We start from the raw sequence: 20,209 nt of genomic DNA on the forward strand, positions 1-20,209 counted from the left end.
TAGTACTATTGTCCAGGTGATCCGAGGCCGAGTGGAAAGCCAGTGAGACTGCATCCACTGTAGAGCTATTGAGGCAATAGGCAAATTGTTTACGCAGGAGTTGATTCCAGCCATGATCAGCCTCTCAAAGCATTTCATCACAGTAGATGCAATGCCACTGGGTGATAGTGGTTGAAGCAGCTCACCCCGTGCTTCTTGGGAACTGGTAATATTATCACCCTTTTGAAACCAATGGGAACCTCTAACAACAATGGACTAACTGTTCTGACTGAAACAACGAGAGACTGAAGATATCCTTGACCACTCCCACCAGCTGGTTGGCACAGGCTTTCAGAACTCTGCCAGGTACACCATCAGGGTCTGATAGCTTGTGATAGTTCACCATTATGAAAGATGTTCTGACATTGACCTCTGAGATTGAAATCACAAGGTCACTGGATGCTGCAGGGATTTGCATAAAAGGTGTTGACCTCATCTGGGAGTGAAGTATCACAGCCATTCATGATGTTAAGTTTTATTTAGTAGGAAGTAATGGCCTTAAAATTCTGCCAGAGCTGACATGCATTCAATTCTGCCTATAAGCTCAAATGGAATTGGCGTCTCTTAAAATAGCCTTCTGTAGGCTGTACTTGGGCTTCTTGCATAGCAGACTGAGGAGGGGTGAATGATAATCAGCAGATGAAGTCTGGTGTGGAAGATGTAGGAATGGAATTGTGAGACAGAGGCAGCTGGATGATAGATTCGGGCAGACAAACAATGAGGAGAGGCAGATGGGGCCAGGTGGGGTAAGGGTAGGGTAAAAGTGGAGATAACTAGGAGGATGAAGACCAGAACACTAAAGTGGAATGTGACACAATGATAATGGGCACCATCAGGGTAGGGGTGAAGGGCAGATGAAACCAGAACCAGATGGACAGGGCTGATGGGTGAAATGAACCAGGATCAAGAGAAGGATCATCAGGATGAAGGATTTCAAAAGATTGTTAACTTGCAACTTAATGGCTCTCAGCTTGCTGAGGTTGATGGACAGAGCAGGGGAATGGGATTGGCCAGTCCTCTTTAGGATGACCAGCCTCTGCCTGCTCTGTGGAGGCTCTATGACTTTGGCTGAATGATCAGAACAATTTCAATCACATTCACCACACCCACAAGGAAAACTGTTGTATTAAACATGACATTTGCACAAATGAGATTTGCACCATCTCATTCTGGACAGAAGGCTATTGCTAAGCTAGGAAGCAAATAGATTCTGTGGTTATTTCTACCATTTTTTTCAATATTCATTCAAGTACAGAAACTTACCATAATCATATGCATGGAAAGAAATTTTGGTTTTGTAGATGAAGCTGGACTTGTTTGCTTACAGTTCAATGGAGTATTAATAAAGATTTAATGATGATCCCTGATACTGTAAATAAGGTGGAGTTGTCTTCAGTTGGAGCTGTTTTGTAGCCATAGGAGCAAAACTGATGAATTCAATAAGTCAGGCAGCATCAATGGAGGGAAATGAACAGTCAATGTTTCAGGCTGAAGCCCTTCAGGTTTCAGACTCAGAAGAACCTTAGCAGGGAAGTAAAAAGCAAAGTAACAAATATATTTTAAAATAATGTAGCCCAAGTCCCTGAATGTTTGGGCCTGTAGGTTGATAATGCATGGATGTTGTCCTGGAGCCACGTTTCTTCAAGGAGAGTCCACAGCGGTTCCTCATATCACACAGTGGAGCTGTAGTCGAGCACAATCCAACTTGTCTTCCACTGAGTGAACACTGGAGAGCAGCAGAGATGGAAATGTAGGCCTCTGATCCAGCAGGGAATCCAGTGGCACATAGCCAGCTCTGGCATCTCTGAATGAGGCCTGGACCACACTTAAACTGAGACCATGCACCTCTCCTGTCATCAGACTCACCAATGAATCAGACTCGCAGTATATACTCTGGCTATTGGGAAAACAGAGGGGGTGGCGCTGACTCAAGAGCTCTTTCAAAGATCCAACAGACACCACATAGGCCAATGGCCTTCTGACTAACTTCATGTTTCCTAGTACTGAAACAGGTTTCTGAGGCACCAGAAGTCATTGGGAGTCCTCTGCATGTTCACCACACTTCAGATTAAACAAAGACTGGGATCTTGAAACTTTACCCTGCTTTGTACACAAATGAGGTTTGACATCAGGAGGAATTAATTGGCGGAACTGTGGAAGTTTATAGCACCACTGCCCTTTGAGTAAACACTGTTTTGCTTCTTATAGTTAAACTGTAAACCTCCCCATAGCCCTGACGCTACTTGCTTACCATATTTATCGTTTCCGCTTGAGAAAATGTGGTTCTTTCTCTCTTGAAGCCATCTAACATTGTTAATTGGCTCAGCATTGTTAATTCCTGATCCCTAATTGTTAAGAAGCAAGTAAACCTCTCCCTTTAGTTTTTTTTCTATTTAACATACTCTTTGGCTTATTAACCCTGTGATCTTTTCTCATGCTGACTTCATCCTGGTGAATCTATGCTCTACAGTCTGCACATCCTTTCTATAATTGACCAGTCAGCATTGGACAGTATGCCTCGCCAACAGTCTAACTGATGTACAAAATAAGCTTTGCAGTCTTGAATTGTCTGCCTTCCTGGATGAACATTATCCTGACAGTTTCATTGTTTTCTCAGTGAAAGGTTTGGGAAAAGTTTGATTTGCAGCTCGAGTCAAACTCACAAATTAACAAATGGAAGCATTAACAAAGAGAAAAATAATGACTCATAGGTACCAAGGAAAATTATCATCCAAATGAACCCTCACCCAGATTACAAAGCAGCTCTGATCAGGCATTCTGCCCCTTTAACACAAGCACGCACGCACACAGACACACAGGCTTTCAAGGACATAGATGCACAAAAAGACATTTAGATATTGACAGCCACAAGGGAAATTCAAGGTTGTTTAATATTATTTCCTGTACACAAGTGTATTCTGTTGCTGTTGTTGTGTATGCTGTGTATTCTGTTTCACAGAGACCTGGCTCTCCCCTGCCACCCCCGACTGTGCCATCTGACCAGAGGGATTTTCAATCCATCGGATGGACCGCACGGTGTCTTTCGGCAAGACGAAGGGAGGTGGAGTCTGCCTACTGATCAACACTGTGTGGTGCTCAGACATAGTGGCGCTGACAAGCTCCTGCAGTCCGGACCTGGAACATCTGTCGGTGAAGTGTCGTCCCTATTATCTGCCACGGGAATTCACCTCGGTAATACTGACAGTGGTCTACATTCCCCCCCCACCCCAGGCAGACGTGGAGTGTGCTGTGAATACACTGTCTGCCAACATCAGTGAACTTGAGACCAGGTATCCGGAGGCTTTGCTCATTACAGCCGGGGACTTTAACCAGGCCAACCTCAGAAAAGCACTGCCGAAGTTATACCAACATGTCTCCTGCTCCACTAGAGGCCCGAATATACTTGACCACTGCTACACAGCAGCCAAGGATGCCTACCATTCCGTCCCACGACCTCACTTCAGAAAATCGGACCATCAGGCTGTACTCCTCCTCCCGGCTTACAAACAGAAACTGAAGCAGAAGGTCACGGTGTCAAAAGTGGTGTCGCGTTGGACAGAGGAAACGGATGAGGTCCTCCGTGACTGCTTTGAATTGGTGGACTGGTTAGTATTCAAGGACTCGGCAGCTATCCTCGATGAGTATGCCTCAGCTGTCATGGACTTTATCTGGAAATGCACAGAGGACTGTGTGTATCGCAATACGACCCGGGTATTCCCTAACTGGAAACCTTGGATGAATTATGAGGTCCTGTCCCTTTTGAAAGCTAGAACTGCAGCTTTTAGTTCGGAAGATACCAGTCGCTACACGGAATCCAGGCGTGAACTCTGGAAAGCCATTAAGGGCGCCAAGAGGCAATATCGAGCCAAGTTGGAAGCCCAGGCTAACCAGAGGGATGCCAGTAGACTATGGCAGGGTCAAATGAGATCACTGGGCGCAAAGAAAAGGCTGGGAATATCAATAACTGTAGCACTTCTCTTCCTGATGAACTTAACATATTCTACGCAAGATTCGGACAGAAGAGGAGCGTCCTGCCCCCTCCGGATGAACCGGACCTGGTGGCATCAAGATTCATCATCACCGAGGAAGACGTTAGAAGAGCCTTCCTGAAGATAAATCCAAGGAAGGCGACAGGCCGAGATGGCGTCCGGGGACGGGTTCTCCGGTCCTGTGCAAGCGAGCTAGCTGGAGTGTTTGCTGACATCTTCAACTGCTCCCTGCTTCAGTCTAAAATCCCCTCGTGTTTTAAGAAGGCAACGATAATCCCGGTGCCGAAGAAAAGCAAGGTGGCAGGCCTGAATGACTACCGACCTGTGGCTCTAACATCAATTGCTGTGAAGTGCTTTGAGCGGTTGGTTATGGCACACATCAACCATAACCTACCGGCCAACCTCGACACTTTGCAATTCACCTACCGGAGCAACAGGTCAACGGCAGATGCCATCTCTCTGGCACTACATTCCTCCTTAGAACACCTGGAGAATAAAGACGCATATGTAAAGCTCCTTTTCGTCGACTACAGCTCTGCCTTGAATACCATCATTCCAAATAAACTGATTCCTAAGCTCTGGAACCTGGGTCCTAGAACTCAGATCTGCAGCTGGATCTTCAACTTCCTCACAGACAGGACCCAGGCTGTAAAAATAAGGAACAAGCTCTCCTCGACAATCACTCTGAGCACTGGTGCCCCACAAGGCTGTGTACTCAGCCCCCTGCTGTCCTCACTGCACACCCATGATTGTGTAGCCAAGTTTCCATCAAACTCAATATACAAGTTTGCTGATGTCACCACAATTGTAGGCCATATCTTGGGCAATGATGAGCTGAGTACAGAGAGGAAATTAAGAACCTGGAGGCATGGTGCGAAGACAATAACCTATCCCTCAACATCAGCAAGACGAAGGAATTGGTTGTTGACTTCAGAAGGAGTAGTGGACCGCACAACCCCATCTACATCAGTGGTGCACAGGTGGAACAGGTCAAAAGCTTTAAGTTCCTCAGGGTGAATATCACAAATGACCTGACTTGGTCTAACCAAGCAGAGTCCACTGCCAAGAAGGCCCACCAGCGCCTTTACTTCCTGAGAAAGCTGAAGAAATTTGGCCTGTCCCCAAAAACCCTCACTAATTTTTATAGATGCACCGTAGAAAGCATTCTTCTAGGGTGCATCACAACCTGGTATGGAAGTTGTCCTGTCCAAGATTGGAAGAAGCTGCAGAAGATCGTGAACATAGTCCAGCACATCACACAAACCAATCTTCCATCCTTGGACTCACTTTACACCACACGCTGTTGGAGCAGTGCTGCCAGGATTATCAAGGATAAGTCCTTGTGGGACACTTTTTGTCCCACTTCCCTCCAGGAGAAGGTTCAGGAGCATGAAGATACATACGGCCAGATTTGTGAACAGCTTCTTTCCAACTGTGATAAGACTGCTGAACAGATCCTGACCCAGATCTGGGCCGTACCTTCTAAATATCTGGAACTGACTTGCACTACCTTACTTTCCCTTTTCTATGTTCTAATTATTAAATTATTAAATTAATTTTAAATTATTAAATTTAATTATAAAAATATAATAATTTAAAATTTTATTATATTTACTTCGATTTGTACTTCAGGGAGCACAAAGCGCAGAAACAAATATCACTGTGATGATTGTACACTCTGGTATCAATTGTTTAGTGACAATAAAGTAAAGGAGAACAAAATAATTGTTACTCCAGTAGCACAAAAGACACAAAGCACAACAATAATAATTAAAAAAAACAATAAATATAAACACCCAAGATAGCTTATTACACAGATTGTTTGTATGCCCATAAAGTGACACTCAGCACAGGCGAGTCTGTACAAAAGGTGACTGACAGAAAATGATAAAGTAGTGGTGGCTGGGGATGTGGAGGGGTGGGTTAGTGGGTGGAGATGATAATCAGCCTTACAGCTTAGGGAAATTAACTGTTTCTGAGTCTGGTCATCCTGGCATGGATGCAACGTAGCCTCCTCCCTGATGAGAATGGAACAAACAGCTCATGAGCAGCGTGGGTGGGATCCTTCATGATATTACTGGCTCTTTTCTGGCACCTCTCTGTCTGCATGTCCTTGATGGTAGGTAGGCTATGCCAATGATATGTTGGGTAGTTTTGACAACCCATTGTGGAGCCTTCCTGTCTGCTGCAGTGTTGTTTCCGTACATGTAGCTTGTCTGGATGCTCTCTATTGAACTGCTGTATAGATGTGAATACTCCAGCTCGCTTCAGCCTCCTCAGAGAGCAGACGCGTTGCTGAACTTCCCTGATGGTGTGGAATGTGTCCATGAGAGGTTGTGCAAGACGGGCACTTCCAGGAATCTGAAACTGGTGATAGTTTTCACTGCTGTGCTGCCATTATAAAGAGGGGTGTGAGTTTTCCTGAAGTTGATAACCATCGCATTTATCTTGTTGAAATTAAGGAAGAGATTATTTGCATGGCACCAGGCCCCGAGCTCTTCCACTTCCTCTCTGTCTCATCATTGTTGGTGATGAGCCCCACACGGTTGTGTGATCAGGTAACTTAATAATGTGACGACGTGGGTGTTTGGCTGTGCAGTCACATGTGAGAGAGTGCACAGCGATGGGCTCAGCATATAACCCCTGGACAGAAACACGCACAGATGTTCACACAGACACATGTGATTATACATGCACACACATGCAATTATACAAATACATGTGGGTGGAACTGTACCTGCTGTAGACACGTGCAATTGTATTCACACATAGAGAAATCCCAAAACAATCCTCTATCCCAACCACAGCCCCTCGTCTTGCCTTTGCCCTTCCCAGTTCCTGGCTCCACCACCATCTTCTCTGCATCGCACACAATCTGCCAACTCCTGGTGTGTCTAGTGTTAGCAACAGCTGACTACTAGTTGTCAATCAGGTGGGCTTCTCTGCTGAACCCACCTGATTTTTGCAGGTGGGTTGCAGTTTGCAGTAGGTAGTGCTTAAATTAGGAGGAGGTCCCAGAGTAACACTAAACTAAAGGGGGATAAACAAGTCCAAAGTTACAGCGGGAGACACCAGAGCATGGAATATTCCTCCTATGACATGAGGGGAATCAGGAAGACATCCAGTGTCCCTGGTGGCCACATGTGCACGAAGTGTTTCCAGCAACAGCTTCTGGATTGACTGCATTGCTCAGCTGGACCTGAAGAATAATTCACTATGGAACAATGGTGATGCTGAGATCTTCATGGAGAACGTACTTAAAGCAAGTTCCATTGCAAGCAATGGCTGAACAGGTGGACAAGCTACAGATGAGGACCAGGAAGAGCAGTAAGCATAGGCAGGTGATCCAAGACAGCTCTTTCTCCATCTGGTACACCATTTTTTGAAACTTTTGTGCGGGCCGATCACTTGGGAAAGCAGGCAAGCATGTAGATCCACACTCACCTCCACTGCTCATCTGTGGAGGCAAAAGACTAACAGAATGATAGTGATTGTGGTTTCTGTCATAAGGAGAACAAACCGAGGACTCTGTGGCTACAAAGTAGGAGGGTGAACAGCTAGTGCATGTGTTACAAGTTGGTGCCAACCAAAGGAATGAGGTCCTGCATTATGAATTTATGAGATAGAAAGAAGATTAAAGAGCAAAGTTGTAATCTTTGGGTAGCATTCAATATGCCAAGGATGCGGCCTCGAAGACTAGCATGCCTTCAGAGTTCTGGGATTTCGTGGTTCTGGAGGCAGGTGGACTCAAAGTCGGTGCCGCTGGAGGAAACTGGTGTGTTGTGGCAGACGGAAGATCGAAAGCAGCAAGCTGTCTGCTGGCTGTGTGCCCAGAGACCCAAGTTCTTTGGGCACAGAAGAAGCGATACAACAGACTTCTAACATTGTAAATCAGCGAGTCATTTGTTATGTCTCCCTTCTCGCTGTGAAACAGGGACACCTTTTTTTCTTATCAAGGAGAGGGAGAGAGCTTATGGTATGTTGAATTATCAGGTGAATGAGTAGTCTTTGGGGTACTGCAAGCCTGTGTCTTTATTGATGCTTTGCTGCACGTTTGAGTGCTCAATGGGGGGTGCTGTTGCTTTTTTGCTGGTGGTGGTGGGGGGGGGGGGTCGTTGCTTTGCTGCAGCTTATGCAGTGTGGGAGGGAGGAGTTTAAATGTTTTGACATTAAATGTACCTTTGAAACTACCTGTTCTTGTGTTTGGGAACGGGAAGCTAGTTCAGTTGTGGTTAAGGGGATGATGCAGGAGAGAGCGCTTTAGATTTTGGATCATTGGGGATTTTTCTAGGATAAATGGGGCCTGCGCAAGCCAGGTGGGTCCAACATCCTTGAAGTGAGTTTGTTCATGCTGTTGAGGAGCAATGGGACCCAGGATAGATATAGAACTGTGGGCAAGGTTCAGTTAAATATTGAAGAGAAACTAACCCAGTGCGTTAAGCAGAGCAAACATGGACATAGGAAGGCGAAAGTGCCTCAATTTTAATGATAGAAGTCTGACTGGTAAAGGAAGTGCTGGTCGTTGTCCATTGTGTCGGACAATGACAGTAAACCTGTACTGGGGAGCTGTCAAAAGTGGAAAATGGAAAATCTGTTGCACTGGGGCTGTTCTACTCTCTCAACCTCGGTAATCCAGGTCCAGTGGCATGAAAAAGCGTCACAAACTGGGGTCTTCCGTGGTTGCGGTGAATGACCGTGCCCTTGTCACGTCCATCGCTGTCCACAGAGCGTTGCAGAACCACCTTCTCGGTCACTGGATCTCACTGTAGACCTCATCCACCCAGTCTGATGGAGCTGATTTCACATACTAGGACAGGCCTGTCCCTATCTCACCAGGGTACGACACCGCTGGCTACCTCAAGGGAAGTGAGCTTACAGCAATAACCAGCACAATGAAGTACAATACTTTTGCATTCAACTGAGCTGTGTCTCCAAGTTTTAACTTCTGTTTGGTACTGAGCAGATGAACAAGATGTGCGGAAACTCACCCACCACACTGTAAATGGAACCCAAAATAATACCCACTGGCTAATTAAACACCTCTCAAAGGTGGTGGAATTCCTTTGTCATTTCAGCCAGCTGCAACAAGATCCCATTTTCAGCTATTCCTCCCCAACTCTTTCATCTTTCTGCAGGACCCCTCTCCCTGTTACCTCCACCCCCCCTTTGCTCATCCCTCACTGTCCACCCCTCCCTGATCCTTGAAGGCATCTCCTGCAACCTTAGGTGCTGCAACTCTTGTCTCTACGCCCTCTCCCTCACAACCACCCATAGACATAAACAGCCCTTCCAGGTGAGGTAAGGACATCCTCCAACATCATCTACTGCATTCTTGTCTGCCCTTCATCTATTCCCTGATATTTTCCATTATCACTTAGTTATCAGATCACTGTAACACCAGAGAGACGCGAAGCGTGTGTGGCAGGGTCTTCAGCTCGTAACGGACTACAAATCCACCCTACGTGCCAACAACAGTGAGGACTTTCTTCCTGATAGGCCGACTGCCTTTTATGCACGATTTGATGCACAGCACGACACGCTGGTGAGAAAGGCCCTAGCCAGGGTTAAACCATGTAAAGCTGCAGGGCCTGAATACATATCTAGTCTAGAGCGGGACTGTGCAGCCCAGTTAAAAGAGGTTCCAACAGATATCTTCAACATCTCTCTGGAATAGTCAATTGTTCCTGCTGACTTCAAGGCAGCCACCATTATCTGGCGCCCAAGAAGGCAACAGTAACCCGCCTCTACAACTACTGCCCAGTGGGACTGACCTCAGAAATAAATGAAAAGCTTTGAGCAGCTGGTTATGGATTACATGAAATCCCATCTTGCTGCTACATTTCCAGTATGCTTAATGCTCATATCAATCCACTGATGATACCTTAGCCTCTGCACTCTACTCCACCTTGCCTCACTTGGAAAACGGGGCCTCATATGCCAGGATGCTGTTTATTGACTTCAGCTCAGTATTTAATACAATCATCCCTCAGAAGCTGGTGGGTAAGCTGTCCTCATTAGGTTTCAATACCTCTCTGTAAATGGACCTTGGACTTCTTGACATAAAGACCACGGTCAGTCCATATTGGCAACAGCATCTCGAGCTCTATCATTCTGAGCACCGGGTTTGCGTGTCCAGACCGTGCTCATGTAGGGTTGTACTGCTAGATCCAGTACAAACCGAATCATCAAGTTTGCTGATGACACAACAATGGCTGCCTTCATCAACAATGAGGATGAGAAGGCGTACACAGAAGAGGTAGGGCAGCTGGTAGAAAGCTGCATGTACAACACGAGTTTCACTGTGGACAAGATGAAAGAGGTGATTGTGGAAGGTACAGGCAGACCACTCCTCACTGCACATAAATAGCTCCTCTGTGGAGAGAGTTAAGAGCACCAAGTTTCTGGGAGTGCACATAACAAACGATCTCACCTGGTCCACTCCCCCCAACCAGTCTAATGTTTACAGGAGTATCATTAAGAGTGTTCTGAGTAGCTGCATCGCTGTCTGGTCCAAGAACTTCAAGGCCCTACAAAGGATTGCAAGGACTGCTGAGAGGATCATCAAGGTCTCTCTCCAACTCATCCAAGATATTTATCAGGAGGGCTGAGTATGCAGGGACCTTAGCATTGAAAATGACCCCTGCCATCCAACTTACAATCTCTTTAAGCCCCAACCATCAGGCAGGAAGTACCATAGCACTAACAGAAAGACTTTTAAGATGGGCAACAACTGCTTCTCTCACGCCGTAAGACTACTATACTCCCTGCCACCACCTCATCATATCTGAAGTGCCAGTAGCATTATACTGTTTACTTTTCAAACTTGAGACATAAATGCACCTTGTGGGGGAGAGGGGGAGGGAGGGAAGAATAAAAGTTGGAAAATAGAGTCATGAGCAGAGTAATATAGTGAAACAAACTGGAGAAAAAGCAATTGCTATCTTCTTTGCAATGCACAAATGTAAAAAGACAGACAGAACAGCATAGAAGAGATCAGTATGGGCCGGTTATGGAATCTATATAAACTCTCTCCATGATCGATATAACCCTTCCCTCCTACACAGCCCATAACCCTACATTTTTCTTTTTCCCATGAGCCTGTGTTTTTTTCTTAAATGTTCCTAACATATCAGACTCAACCATCACTTCCAGTGGTGTAATTCATTGATTCTCAAACTCCCAGTAATGCGTCTCCCCCAGTTCACCATTTCCCATCCCTCTCTCCTTGCCCGCCCATCATTTCTCTCTGGTGCTCCTCTCCTCTCCCTTTTTTCTTTCTACCCTGGCCTTCTGTCTTTTTCACTAACTGCCCAGCTCTTTGCTTCATCCCCCCCCCCCTCCAAATTTCACCTCTCACCGGGCATTTCTCTCTCTCCCCTCCCCTCCCTCCACTTTTCAAATCTACTCCTCAGCTTTTTTTCTCCAGTCCTGCCAAAGGGTCTTGGCCCAAAACGTTGACAATACTCTTTTCCGTAGATGCTGCCTGGCCTGCTGAGTACCTGCAGCATTTTGTGTGTGTAATTCAGTCACTGATTACTTTCCTTGTTAAAATAAACCTGCCTCTGATTTCTAGATTATTTTCACAGCTGTTTTCTTTTCGTGGATTATTTAATTAGTTACTGCACTATGGAGAATATACAAGACCATTAGAGCAGAATCATTGGTTCTATACACAGATTTTAAGACAAGGATTTTACGAAGAACAGGATAGAAAAAAGCACAATGGAAAAACTAAATTTAGAATTATTATTTTTTCAAATACAATGCATCTGTTTCCATTTATTGGTTACACAAACTATTCCCCTTTATCATCTTTTGTTTCACATTTTTAACGTACAATAACATAACTCATTGCATAGGGAATCCTTAATTTGGTGTCTTTATTTTATTTTATTAGTTTATTGAGATACAAAGAGGAAAAGGCCCTTCTGGCCCTTCAGGCCAGCAATCCCCAAATTAACCCTAGCCTAACATGGCACAATTTACAATGACCACTTAACTTACCAACCGGTACATCTTTGGAATGTGGGAGGAAACTGCAGTAATTGAGCCTGGTTGCTGGAACTGTAAAACGCTATGTTAACCACTAGGCCACTGTGTCGCCTGTAGGTTCGAAAATTCTTGGTATGTTGCTTCGAGGATAAAACAACTTCTTAGAAATTTTAACGTGTCAATATGAGTGTGTAAATTGACAGAAATTCTTGCCAGCTTTCAAGTTGAATTTCGAAAGTTTCAGTTATCCATTCTCAGTTACCTCATTTTCTCTTTCCTATGAAGTTAAATATACCACTGAAAATGAAAAAAAAATCTTCCATTAATTTTGAGGTTTTGATGAATGACTTAAACGTTGTGGTTTGCTTCAGACTTGCTGTCTCCTCACTGGTTGAGGGTTGGGGCAGAAGACTGATGAATTTTGGAGTTTTCTCACCACTGCAGAAAATAACTAATGACTCACGCTGAAGCCGTGAGCAGTGGAGAAACAGGGCACTGTATACTACCTAGGCAGCTAAAACGGTACTTGTGGTTTTCCGGATTTGCTGTTTTTAACATGCATCTCCCTTGACAGTCAGGGGCTTGTTGTACCTACATGTCAACATTTGCCTAATCAAGTGCATGACAGTATTTTTCTTTGAGAACTCTAACCTACATCCAATCCAGTTCCATGCTCCATCACTTTTAAAATTCCACTCTTCCACAGGGACACTCCACTGATATGGTTTTCCACTTTAATTCCTTTTTAATTAACTTACGGGTACTGTTCCGTACAGTAACATGTCACAGATGAAGTCACATTTACTCCAATTTGTGTGTGAATAGCGTTTCTCAACTTTTGGTTTACATGTTAACAGATATTTGCGGACTGTTCCTATTCGATCTATAACTAACCAGCTCACTCCAAAGGTGAATAAATTTGAGTTCTGACAGACACCTCACCCCGCAATCAATAGAAGATGCAGCACTGTCTGATGGATTTTGATGCACTTCTTTCAACCAGACTATTCTGAATTGTGGTATTTAGAAACTACTTCTTTAATGCTAAAATTTGAGTTGAATATATATTTGTAGAGAGTAATTGTTTAAAACCTGAGTAAAGTGAAGCCTTTCACTTTTAGTAGCAATTCTGAAATGAAATATACTCACATGTTGGGATACTCATCGCACTTCTATTGTTTTCAATTGCTGTAAGATCTGTGGCATGATATGAAATGAAACAACTCCATCTACGTTCCTCACTGCCTCAGAAAAGCAGCCAACTTCATCAAACATCCCTCCCAGCCCAGACATTCCCTCTTCTCCCTCGTTCCATCAGGCAGAGAATACAAAAAATTGAAAATGTGCACCTCCAGACTTGAGGACAACTTCTACCCAACTGTGATAAGCATCTTGAATGAATCTTTTGTATGCAAATAATGATTCTTGCCCTCATAATGTACACCATCATGGCTCTTATACTTGTTTTCATGCAGGGGACTTTCTCTGTAACTGTCACACTATATTTTGCATTTTGTTTTTCCCCATGAACTACCTCAATATATTTATGTTTTGAAATGATCTGAATGGATGGATGCAAAACTAAGTTATTCACTGCATCTATGTACATGTGTCATGGAATTAGAGTCGCACAGCATGACTCCATGCCAACCATCTGCACTAACCTAGTTACATGTATTTGCATGCCGACCAACAAGTCCCCAACTGCGATGATCCTATTTATGTGCATTTGTTTGTGACTTTCTATGAGTTGGTGATTTGTGCTTGTCTGGATGATTTTTTTTTAATAGAGAGAGTCCCTGCCTCCACTACTGCTCTCAGGCAGTGCATTCCAGATTCCAAAAACCTTCTGGGTTAAAACAAAGTCTCCTCAGATCCTCTCTAAACTTTCTACCTTTCCCTTTATGCTTGGCTGCGAAACCTCAGATACCTCCACCATGGGAAACTGGTTCCCACTATCTCACGATGGCCCTCATTATTTCCTATCACATCACATTCCAGTGTCCAGGGCAAACAAACCAGTCAATCCAGTCTCCCTGCGAAACTGAAATGGCCAAATTCAGGCAACATCCTGGTGCATCTCCTCTGCAGTGCAACTCATATCCTTCCTGTAGGTTCTTATCACTGAGACAGAGATCACAAGACTAGGCTGAGTATCCCATTGAGTAAGTGGGGCACTTACTGTTGTAAACAATGGCAACTAACAAGCAGCAAAATCCTTAACAGTGAATTTTCAAATTTCACATAGCCCTTACCTCCTGAGTTTCTCTCTATACCACAGACCCTGCATCCTACCCCTCCTTCCCATCCACTACTTGCATTTCGTCCCCTTTTCCTCCCCCCCCCCCCCTTACTACCAACAGCACATCCATTCCCCCGTTTGGTTCCACCTGCCCTTCACTTCATGATTTCCCTTTATCACTTCTCTTCTTTATCAGATTCTGACCCCACCTTCACCCCTCATCCCTCCCACCACCTGCCTTTTTTCCTCTACTCCACCCATCATCAAGCATGGAAACAGGTCCTTTGGCCTAGTTGCTGGCCAAGGTTCCCATTGAAGGTAACCTCATTTACCCACATCTTTCCAACACGTGAATCTGCCCAAATTCTTTTCAAATGTTGTGAATATACTCGCCTCACTTCCTTTCATGAATGGACCATATCCAGCTTGAAAAATGTTACCCCTCAGGCCCCTATTAAATCTCTCACCTTAAACCTATGCCCTCTAGATCTTGATTCCCCAACCCTAAGAAAAAAGAGTGTGCATTCACCAGATCTATGCCCCACAAGATTTTATGGACCACTATGTGAACCCCTCCCCACTTTCCTACACTGCAATGATTGCCTGTGTCCTCCAAAATCATTCACCCTACTCCCCATCTGGTTCCATCTACCCTTAGTGGGAGAGGGTGAAGGTGGGGTCAGAGACTGGAGGATGATAAGCAGGGAAACAAAGGATTGCAATGCTAGAATCTGATAAAGAAGGGATATGATAAAGGAAAGAAGCTGCAGAAGGTTGTAAATCTAGTCAGCACTATCTTGGGCACTAGCCTACGAAGTACCCAGGACATCTTCAGGGAGCGTCCATTATTAAGGACATCCAGCACCCCCGGGCATGCCCTTTTCTCACTGTTACCATCAGGTAGGAGATACAGAAGCCTGAAGGCACACACTCAGCAATTCAGGAACAGCTTCTTCCCCTCTTCCATTGAAGCTTTGGACAGTACCTTTTATAAATATACAGTATTTCTGTTTTTGCACATTTAAAAAAAAATATTCAATACATGTAATTGATTTACTTGTTTATTATGTTTTATTTTATTTATATTATTTTCTCTCTCTGCTAGATTATGTATTGCATTGAACTGCTGCTGCTAAGTTAACAAATTCCACGTCACATGCCGGTGATAATAAACCTGATACTGATTCATCCAGACATCTTCAACACTTCACTCATCCAGACTACAAATCAACCACCAGCATCCCCATACCAAAGAACTACACTCTCAGAACTAAATGATGAGTGACGCCAATCATCAAGAAATGCTTAGAATGGCAAATATCAAAAACTCCATCCCTGCCACACTAGACACCTACCAATAGGCTTACTAACAGGATCACTCTACAACAATTGCAATAGCACCTGGCCTTGACACACCTGGAAAACAAAAACATTGCTGTTTTTGGATCAAACATGAGGAAATCTGCAGATGCTGGAAATTCAAACAACAACACACACAAAATGCTGGTGGAACACAGCAGGCCAGGCAGCATCTATAGGGAGAACCGCTGTCGACGTTTCGGGCCGAGACCCTTCATCAGGATTAACCGAAAGGAAAGATAGTAAGAGATTTGAAAGTAGTGGGGGGAGGGGGAAATGCCAAATGATAGGAGAAGACTGGAGGGGGTGGGATGAGGCTAAGAGCTGGATAGGTGATTGGCGAAAGTGATACAGAGCTGGAGAAGGGAAAGGATCATGGGAAGGGAGGCCTCAGGAGAAAGAAAGGGGTGGGGGGGGGGGAAGCACCAGAGGGAGATGGAGAACAGGCAAACAACTAAATATGTCAGGGATGGGGTAAGAAGGGGAGGAGAGGCATTAACGGAAGTTAGAGAAGTCAATGTTCATGCCATCAGATTGGAGTCTACCCAGCCGGTATATAAGGTGTTGTTCCTCCAACCTGAGTTTGGATTCATTTTGACAGTAGAGGAGGCCATGGATAGACATATCAGAATGGGAATGGGACGTGGAATTAAAATGTGTGGCCACTGGGAGATCCTGCTTTCTCTGGCAGACCGAGCATAGGTGTTCAGCGAAACGGTCTCCCAGTCTGCGTCGGGTCTCACCAGTATATAAAAGGCCACACCGGGAGCACCGGACGCAGTATACCACACCAGCTGACTCACAGGTGAAGTGTTGCCTCACCTGGAAGGACTGTCTGGGGCCCTGAATGGTAATGAGGGAGAAGTGTAAGGGCAGGTGTAGCACTTGTTCTGCTTACAAGGATAAGTGCCAGGAGGGAGATCGGTGGGACCCCATTTTGTTTTTGGATTTCAGTTTGTCATTCATTATTGTTCCAAGGACCTTGGTAAACACAACTCCTACTCCTTTGTCTAAGTACACCTCTGTGCAAATGGGTGTTGGACTCCCTAACTAACAGACCCAGATAGTCAAGATGCACTAGCACTCCTCCTTCCCCATCATCCTCAATACGGATGCCCCCAGGACTGAGGGCTGCGCCCATTGCTGTACAGTCGGGCCTCTTTATTCGCAGATTCCGTATGTGCAGATTCAACCAACCATGGATCGGGAAAACCCGGAAGTTCTCTCTCCAGCAGTCGTTGCTTGAGCATGTACAGACTTTTTTCTTGTCATTATTTCCTAAACAATACAGTATAACAACTATTTACATAGCATTTACATTGTATTAGGTATTATAAGTAATCTAGAAATGACTTAAAAGTATAGGCAGTCCCCGGGTTACAAATGAGTTCCATTCCTGAGTCTGTCTTTAAGTCGGATTTGAAGTCGGAACAGGTACATCCGGTATTATTTAGCGTCAGTTAGTCAAAAGTTTTTCTTAGTATATAGTACATATTTTACCTTTCTATGCATATAAAACACTTAAGAAACATAAGTATTTTAATAATTTAACCATTGCGTTGCTTAGTAATAATTATAGCTTTCATTGGGAGGCCTTTCACATTCTCCATTAAAATTGTTCCGATCGTTGACTGACTGTAGCCTAACGCTCTTCCAATGACCAATGGCGTTTCACCTCTTTCCGATCACTTTATTACTTCCACCTTATTTTCAATCGCGATCATGATTATTTTCGTGAACAGAAACACTGTGGATTCAGAGCTGCGCCGCCAGGTCCTAATGTCCACCACATGGAGACATGATAAATAAAGTCCAGGGTTCCGCTGGGTCCTAAAGACCACCGCACTGATACATGTTGAATAAGGGACTTGAGCATCCACAAATTTTGGTATCCGCGGGGGGTCCTGGAACCAATTCCCCGCGGATAAGGAGGGCCGACTGTACATGCTGCTCACACACTTGACAACATGGCCAAAAAAGTATGTCTGTCTGTCAAACACCCAAACAGTTATGTACCTTGTCAAGTTTGCCAAATGACATGAGAGTGGTGGGGCTCATTAATAACAACAGTAATGCAGCCTAGAGAGAGGAGGCGGAAGAGTTCAAGACTTGACGTCAGGCAAATACCTCTTCTTAATGTCAACAAGACAAATTAGATGGTTATTGCCTTCAGGAGTACTTGCATCACTCCCACCCTCTTTACATTAGTAGCACAGAGTGGAAACTGAACAGTTTCAAACTCCTACGGGTGCACACCTCACAGAATCCCTCATGATCCTCACAGGCACAACAGCTCACCAATGTCTCTAGTTTCTGTAGAGGCTGAAGAGAGCTTGATTTTGCACATCCATACTTCTGTCATTCTACAGATGTGCAGTAGAGAGCATCCCGACAAGCCACACCACTGCTTGGTACGGAATCTGCACTGCGGTGGACGGGAAGGCTCTGCAACTAGTAATCAAAGCTGCCCAATGCATCACCGGCACCAGTTTATCCACCAAAGACATATATACAGAAACGTGCAGGAAAAGGGACAGTAATATCATGAAGGTTGCAAGCATCCTGCGCAGGGAGTGTTTGTTCCACTCCCATCAGAGAAGAGGCTGCGTAGCATCCACATCAGGGCCCCCAGACTCACAAACGTTACTTCCCCAAGCAGTAAGACTGATCAACACCTAACTCCACCACTACTTTATTATTTCCTGTTAGTCACCTTATATACAGCATTGCATCACTTTATGAATTTACAAGTGATCTATGTACGAATACAAGCTATCTTATATTTACATTTAATATGTTTTTTTATTATGATTGTGTTCTTTATCCTTTCTGTGTTTTTTCTTGCTGTATCAGATCTGGAGTAACACTTGTGGACTGAAAATGACAGTAAACATTCTTGAACCCTGAATCTAGATACAGGGTCTCAAGCTGAAATATCAACAATTCTTTTCCCCCTCCTCCCACTGAATTCCTCCGGGGATGGGCGACAAATTCTGCAACTCCAAGATTAGACACAAAAAAAGAATGTAGCATCTGCTCACAATTTCTCTCATTAACAGAGAGAGACACTTCAAATAAGAAGCCAGTCAGATATACAAATGAACCTAATGCTGGAGCATCCATTAAAATCTCACTCCCTTCAATTAAAAACAGGACTGGATTTATAAGGAAAATTTGAGTCTTACTCTTCCTGTGAAGGTATTCAGCGACAACAGCTGCCATGTGAACGTAACACATCACTGCCTGCAAAGGAGAAGACAAACAATCAAGTACAAGTTGTTTAGTTAAGTTAAGTGTCAGTCCAAATCAGCATTGTTGCATCCATTCAGCATGTTATGGGTTCCTTATCATGTAAATGAGACCATCAGAAACTCTCTGGACTTGCTGCTTTCTCGTAGGTGGTGAATTTCAGATCTGATGTTTACAAAAAAAAAAGCCCCTTCTCTGCTGAATAAATGATGCCTTCACATTAGCATGGACGAGTTGGGCTGAAGTGTCTGTTTCAGTGTTGTACAACTCTTTGAATTAGTTGTAGATGAGCAAGGCAGCATTCTACAGTGGTTGGTTATTTAATCCATGATTGGCATCACCTAAACAGATCATTCCCCCGCTGCTGCTGCTCAAACCTTGGATACAAACTAGCTGCCATATTCTGAGTACTACTGCAGAGGGTACACTGTCCCAAACTGAACGTAGGCCATATTGGGACTACTGTAGAGGGCACACTGTCCCAAACTGAACGTAGAAACATAGAAAATAGGTGCAGGAGTAGACCATTTGGCCCTTCAAGCCTGCACCGCTATTTAGTATGATCATGGCTGATCATCCAACTCAGAACCCGGTACCTGCTTTCTCTCCATACCCCTTGATCCCTTTAGCCACAAGGGCCATATCTAACATAGGCTGTATTGGGACTGAGGTGAGAAGAATCTAGATGGTGGTGAACCAGAGCTGGTAATTCCTGCCATAGACAGCTGTGACAGCTTGATAGACTTGTGGACATTAAGGGAATCAAGAGAGAAGGAAATAGAGCAATAAAAATAGCAGCGAGAAAGAAACATTAAACAATGTTTTTAGACTCTGAAGAGCACAGATAAGATGGACAGTCAGTTTTTTTCCCATAAGACAGAGGCTAATTCTATACCTATTTGACACATCAGGTCTGCTCCGCTATTTCATGAACCTCCACTTTGAACATACTCAATTACCTCGACTCCACAGTTGTCTATAAGCAATGAATTCCACAGATTCACTAAACCCTCTGTCCAAAGAAATTCCTCTTCATCTCTGTTCTAAGTGGATGCCCCATTATACTGAGGCTCTGCCCTCTGGTCCTGGACTCCTCCACTATAAGAAGCATCCTCTTTACATCCAGTCTATCTAGGTCATTCAAACTGGGCTTCTAGCCAGGTATAGGTATCGATTTTAACTTTGCTTTGATGACAAACTCTGCCATTTTCATCAGAGATGAAGCCTGGGTATGTTTTGAATGTAGAAAGGGTTGGACAGAGTAGATGTGGAAAGGCTGTTTTCAGGTGCTCTATCTTAGAAAGGATGTGCTGATGTTGGAGAGAGTTCAGAGAAGATT

The 20,209-nt window shown here is 44.4% G+C and overlaps 1 protein-coding gene across 2 annotated transcripts in view; it reads right to left on the reverse strand.

Annotated features, from left to right (window-relative positions):
- Positions 1 to 20,209, reverse strand: part of LOC140734500 (dedicator of cytokinesis protein 11-like) — a 290,063-nt gene that overhangs the window by 64,130 nt on the left and 205,724 nt on the right. For both annotated transcript variants that reach the window (XM_073058546.1, XM_073058547.1), the window contains exon 44: positions 18,807 to 18,864. In XM_073058546.1, coding sequence (XP_072914647.1) covers positions 18,807 to 18,864 — 58 coding nt within the window. The remainder of the gene's footprint in view (positions 1 to 18,806; positions 18,865 to 20,209) is intronic.

Source organism: Hemitrygon akajei, chromosome 10 (assembly GCF_048418815.1).
Source record: "Hemitrygon akajei chromosome 10, sHemAka1.3, whole genome shotgun sequence".
NCBI classification, from domain to species: Eukaryota; Metazoa; Chordata; class Chondrichthyes; order Myliobatiformes; family Dasyatidae; genus Hemitrygon; species Hemitrygon akajei.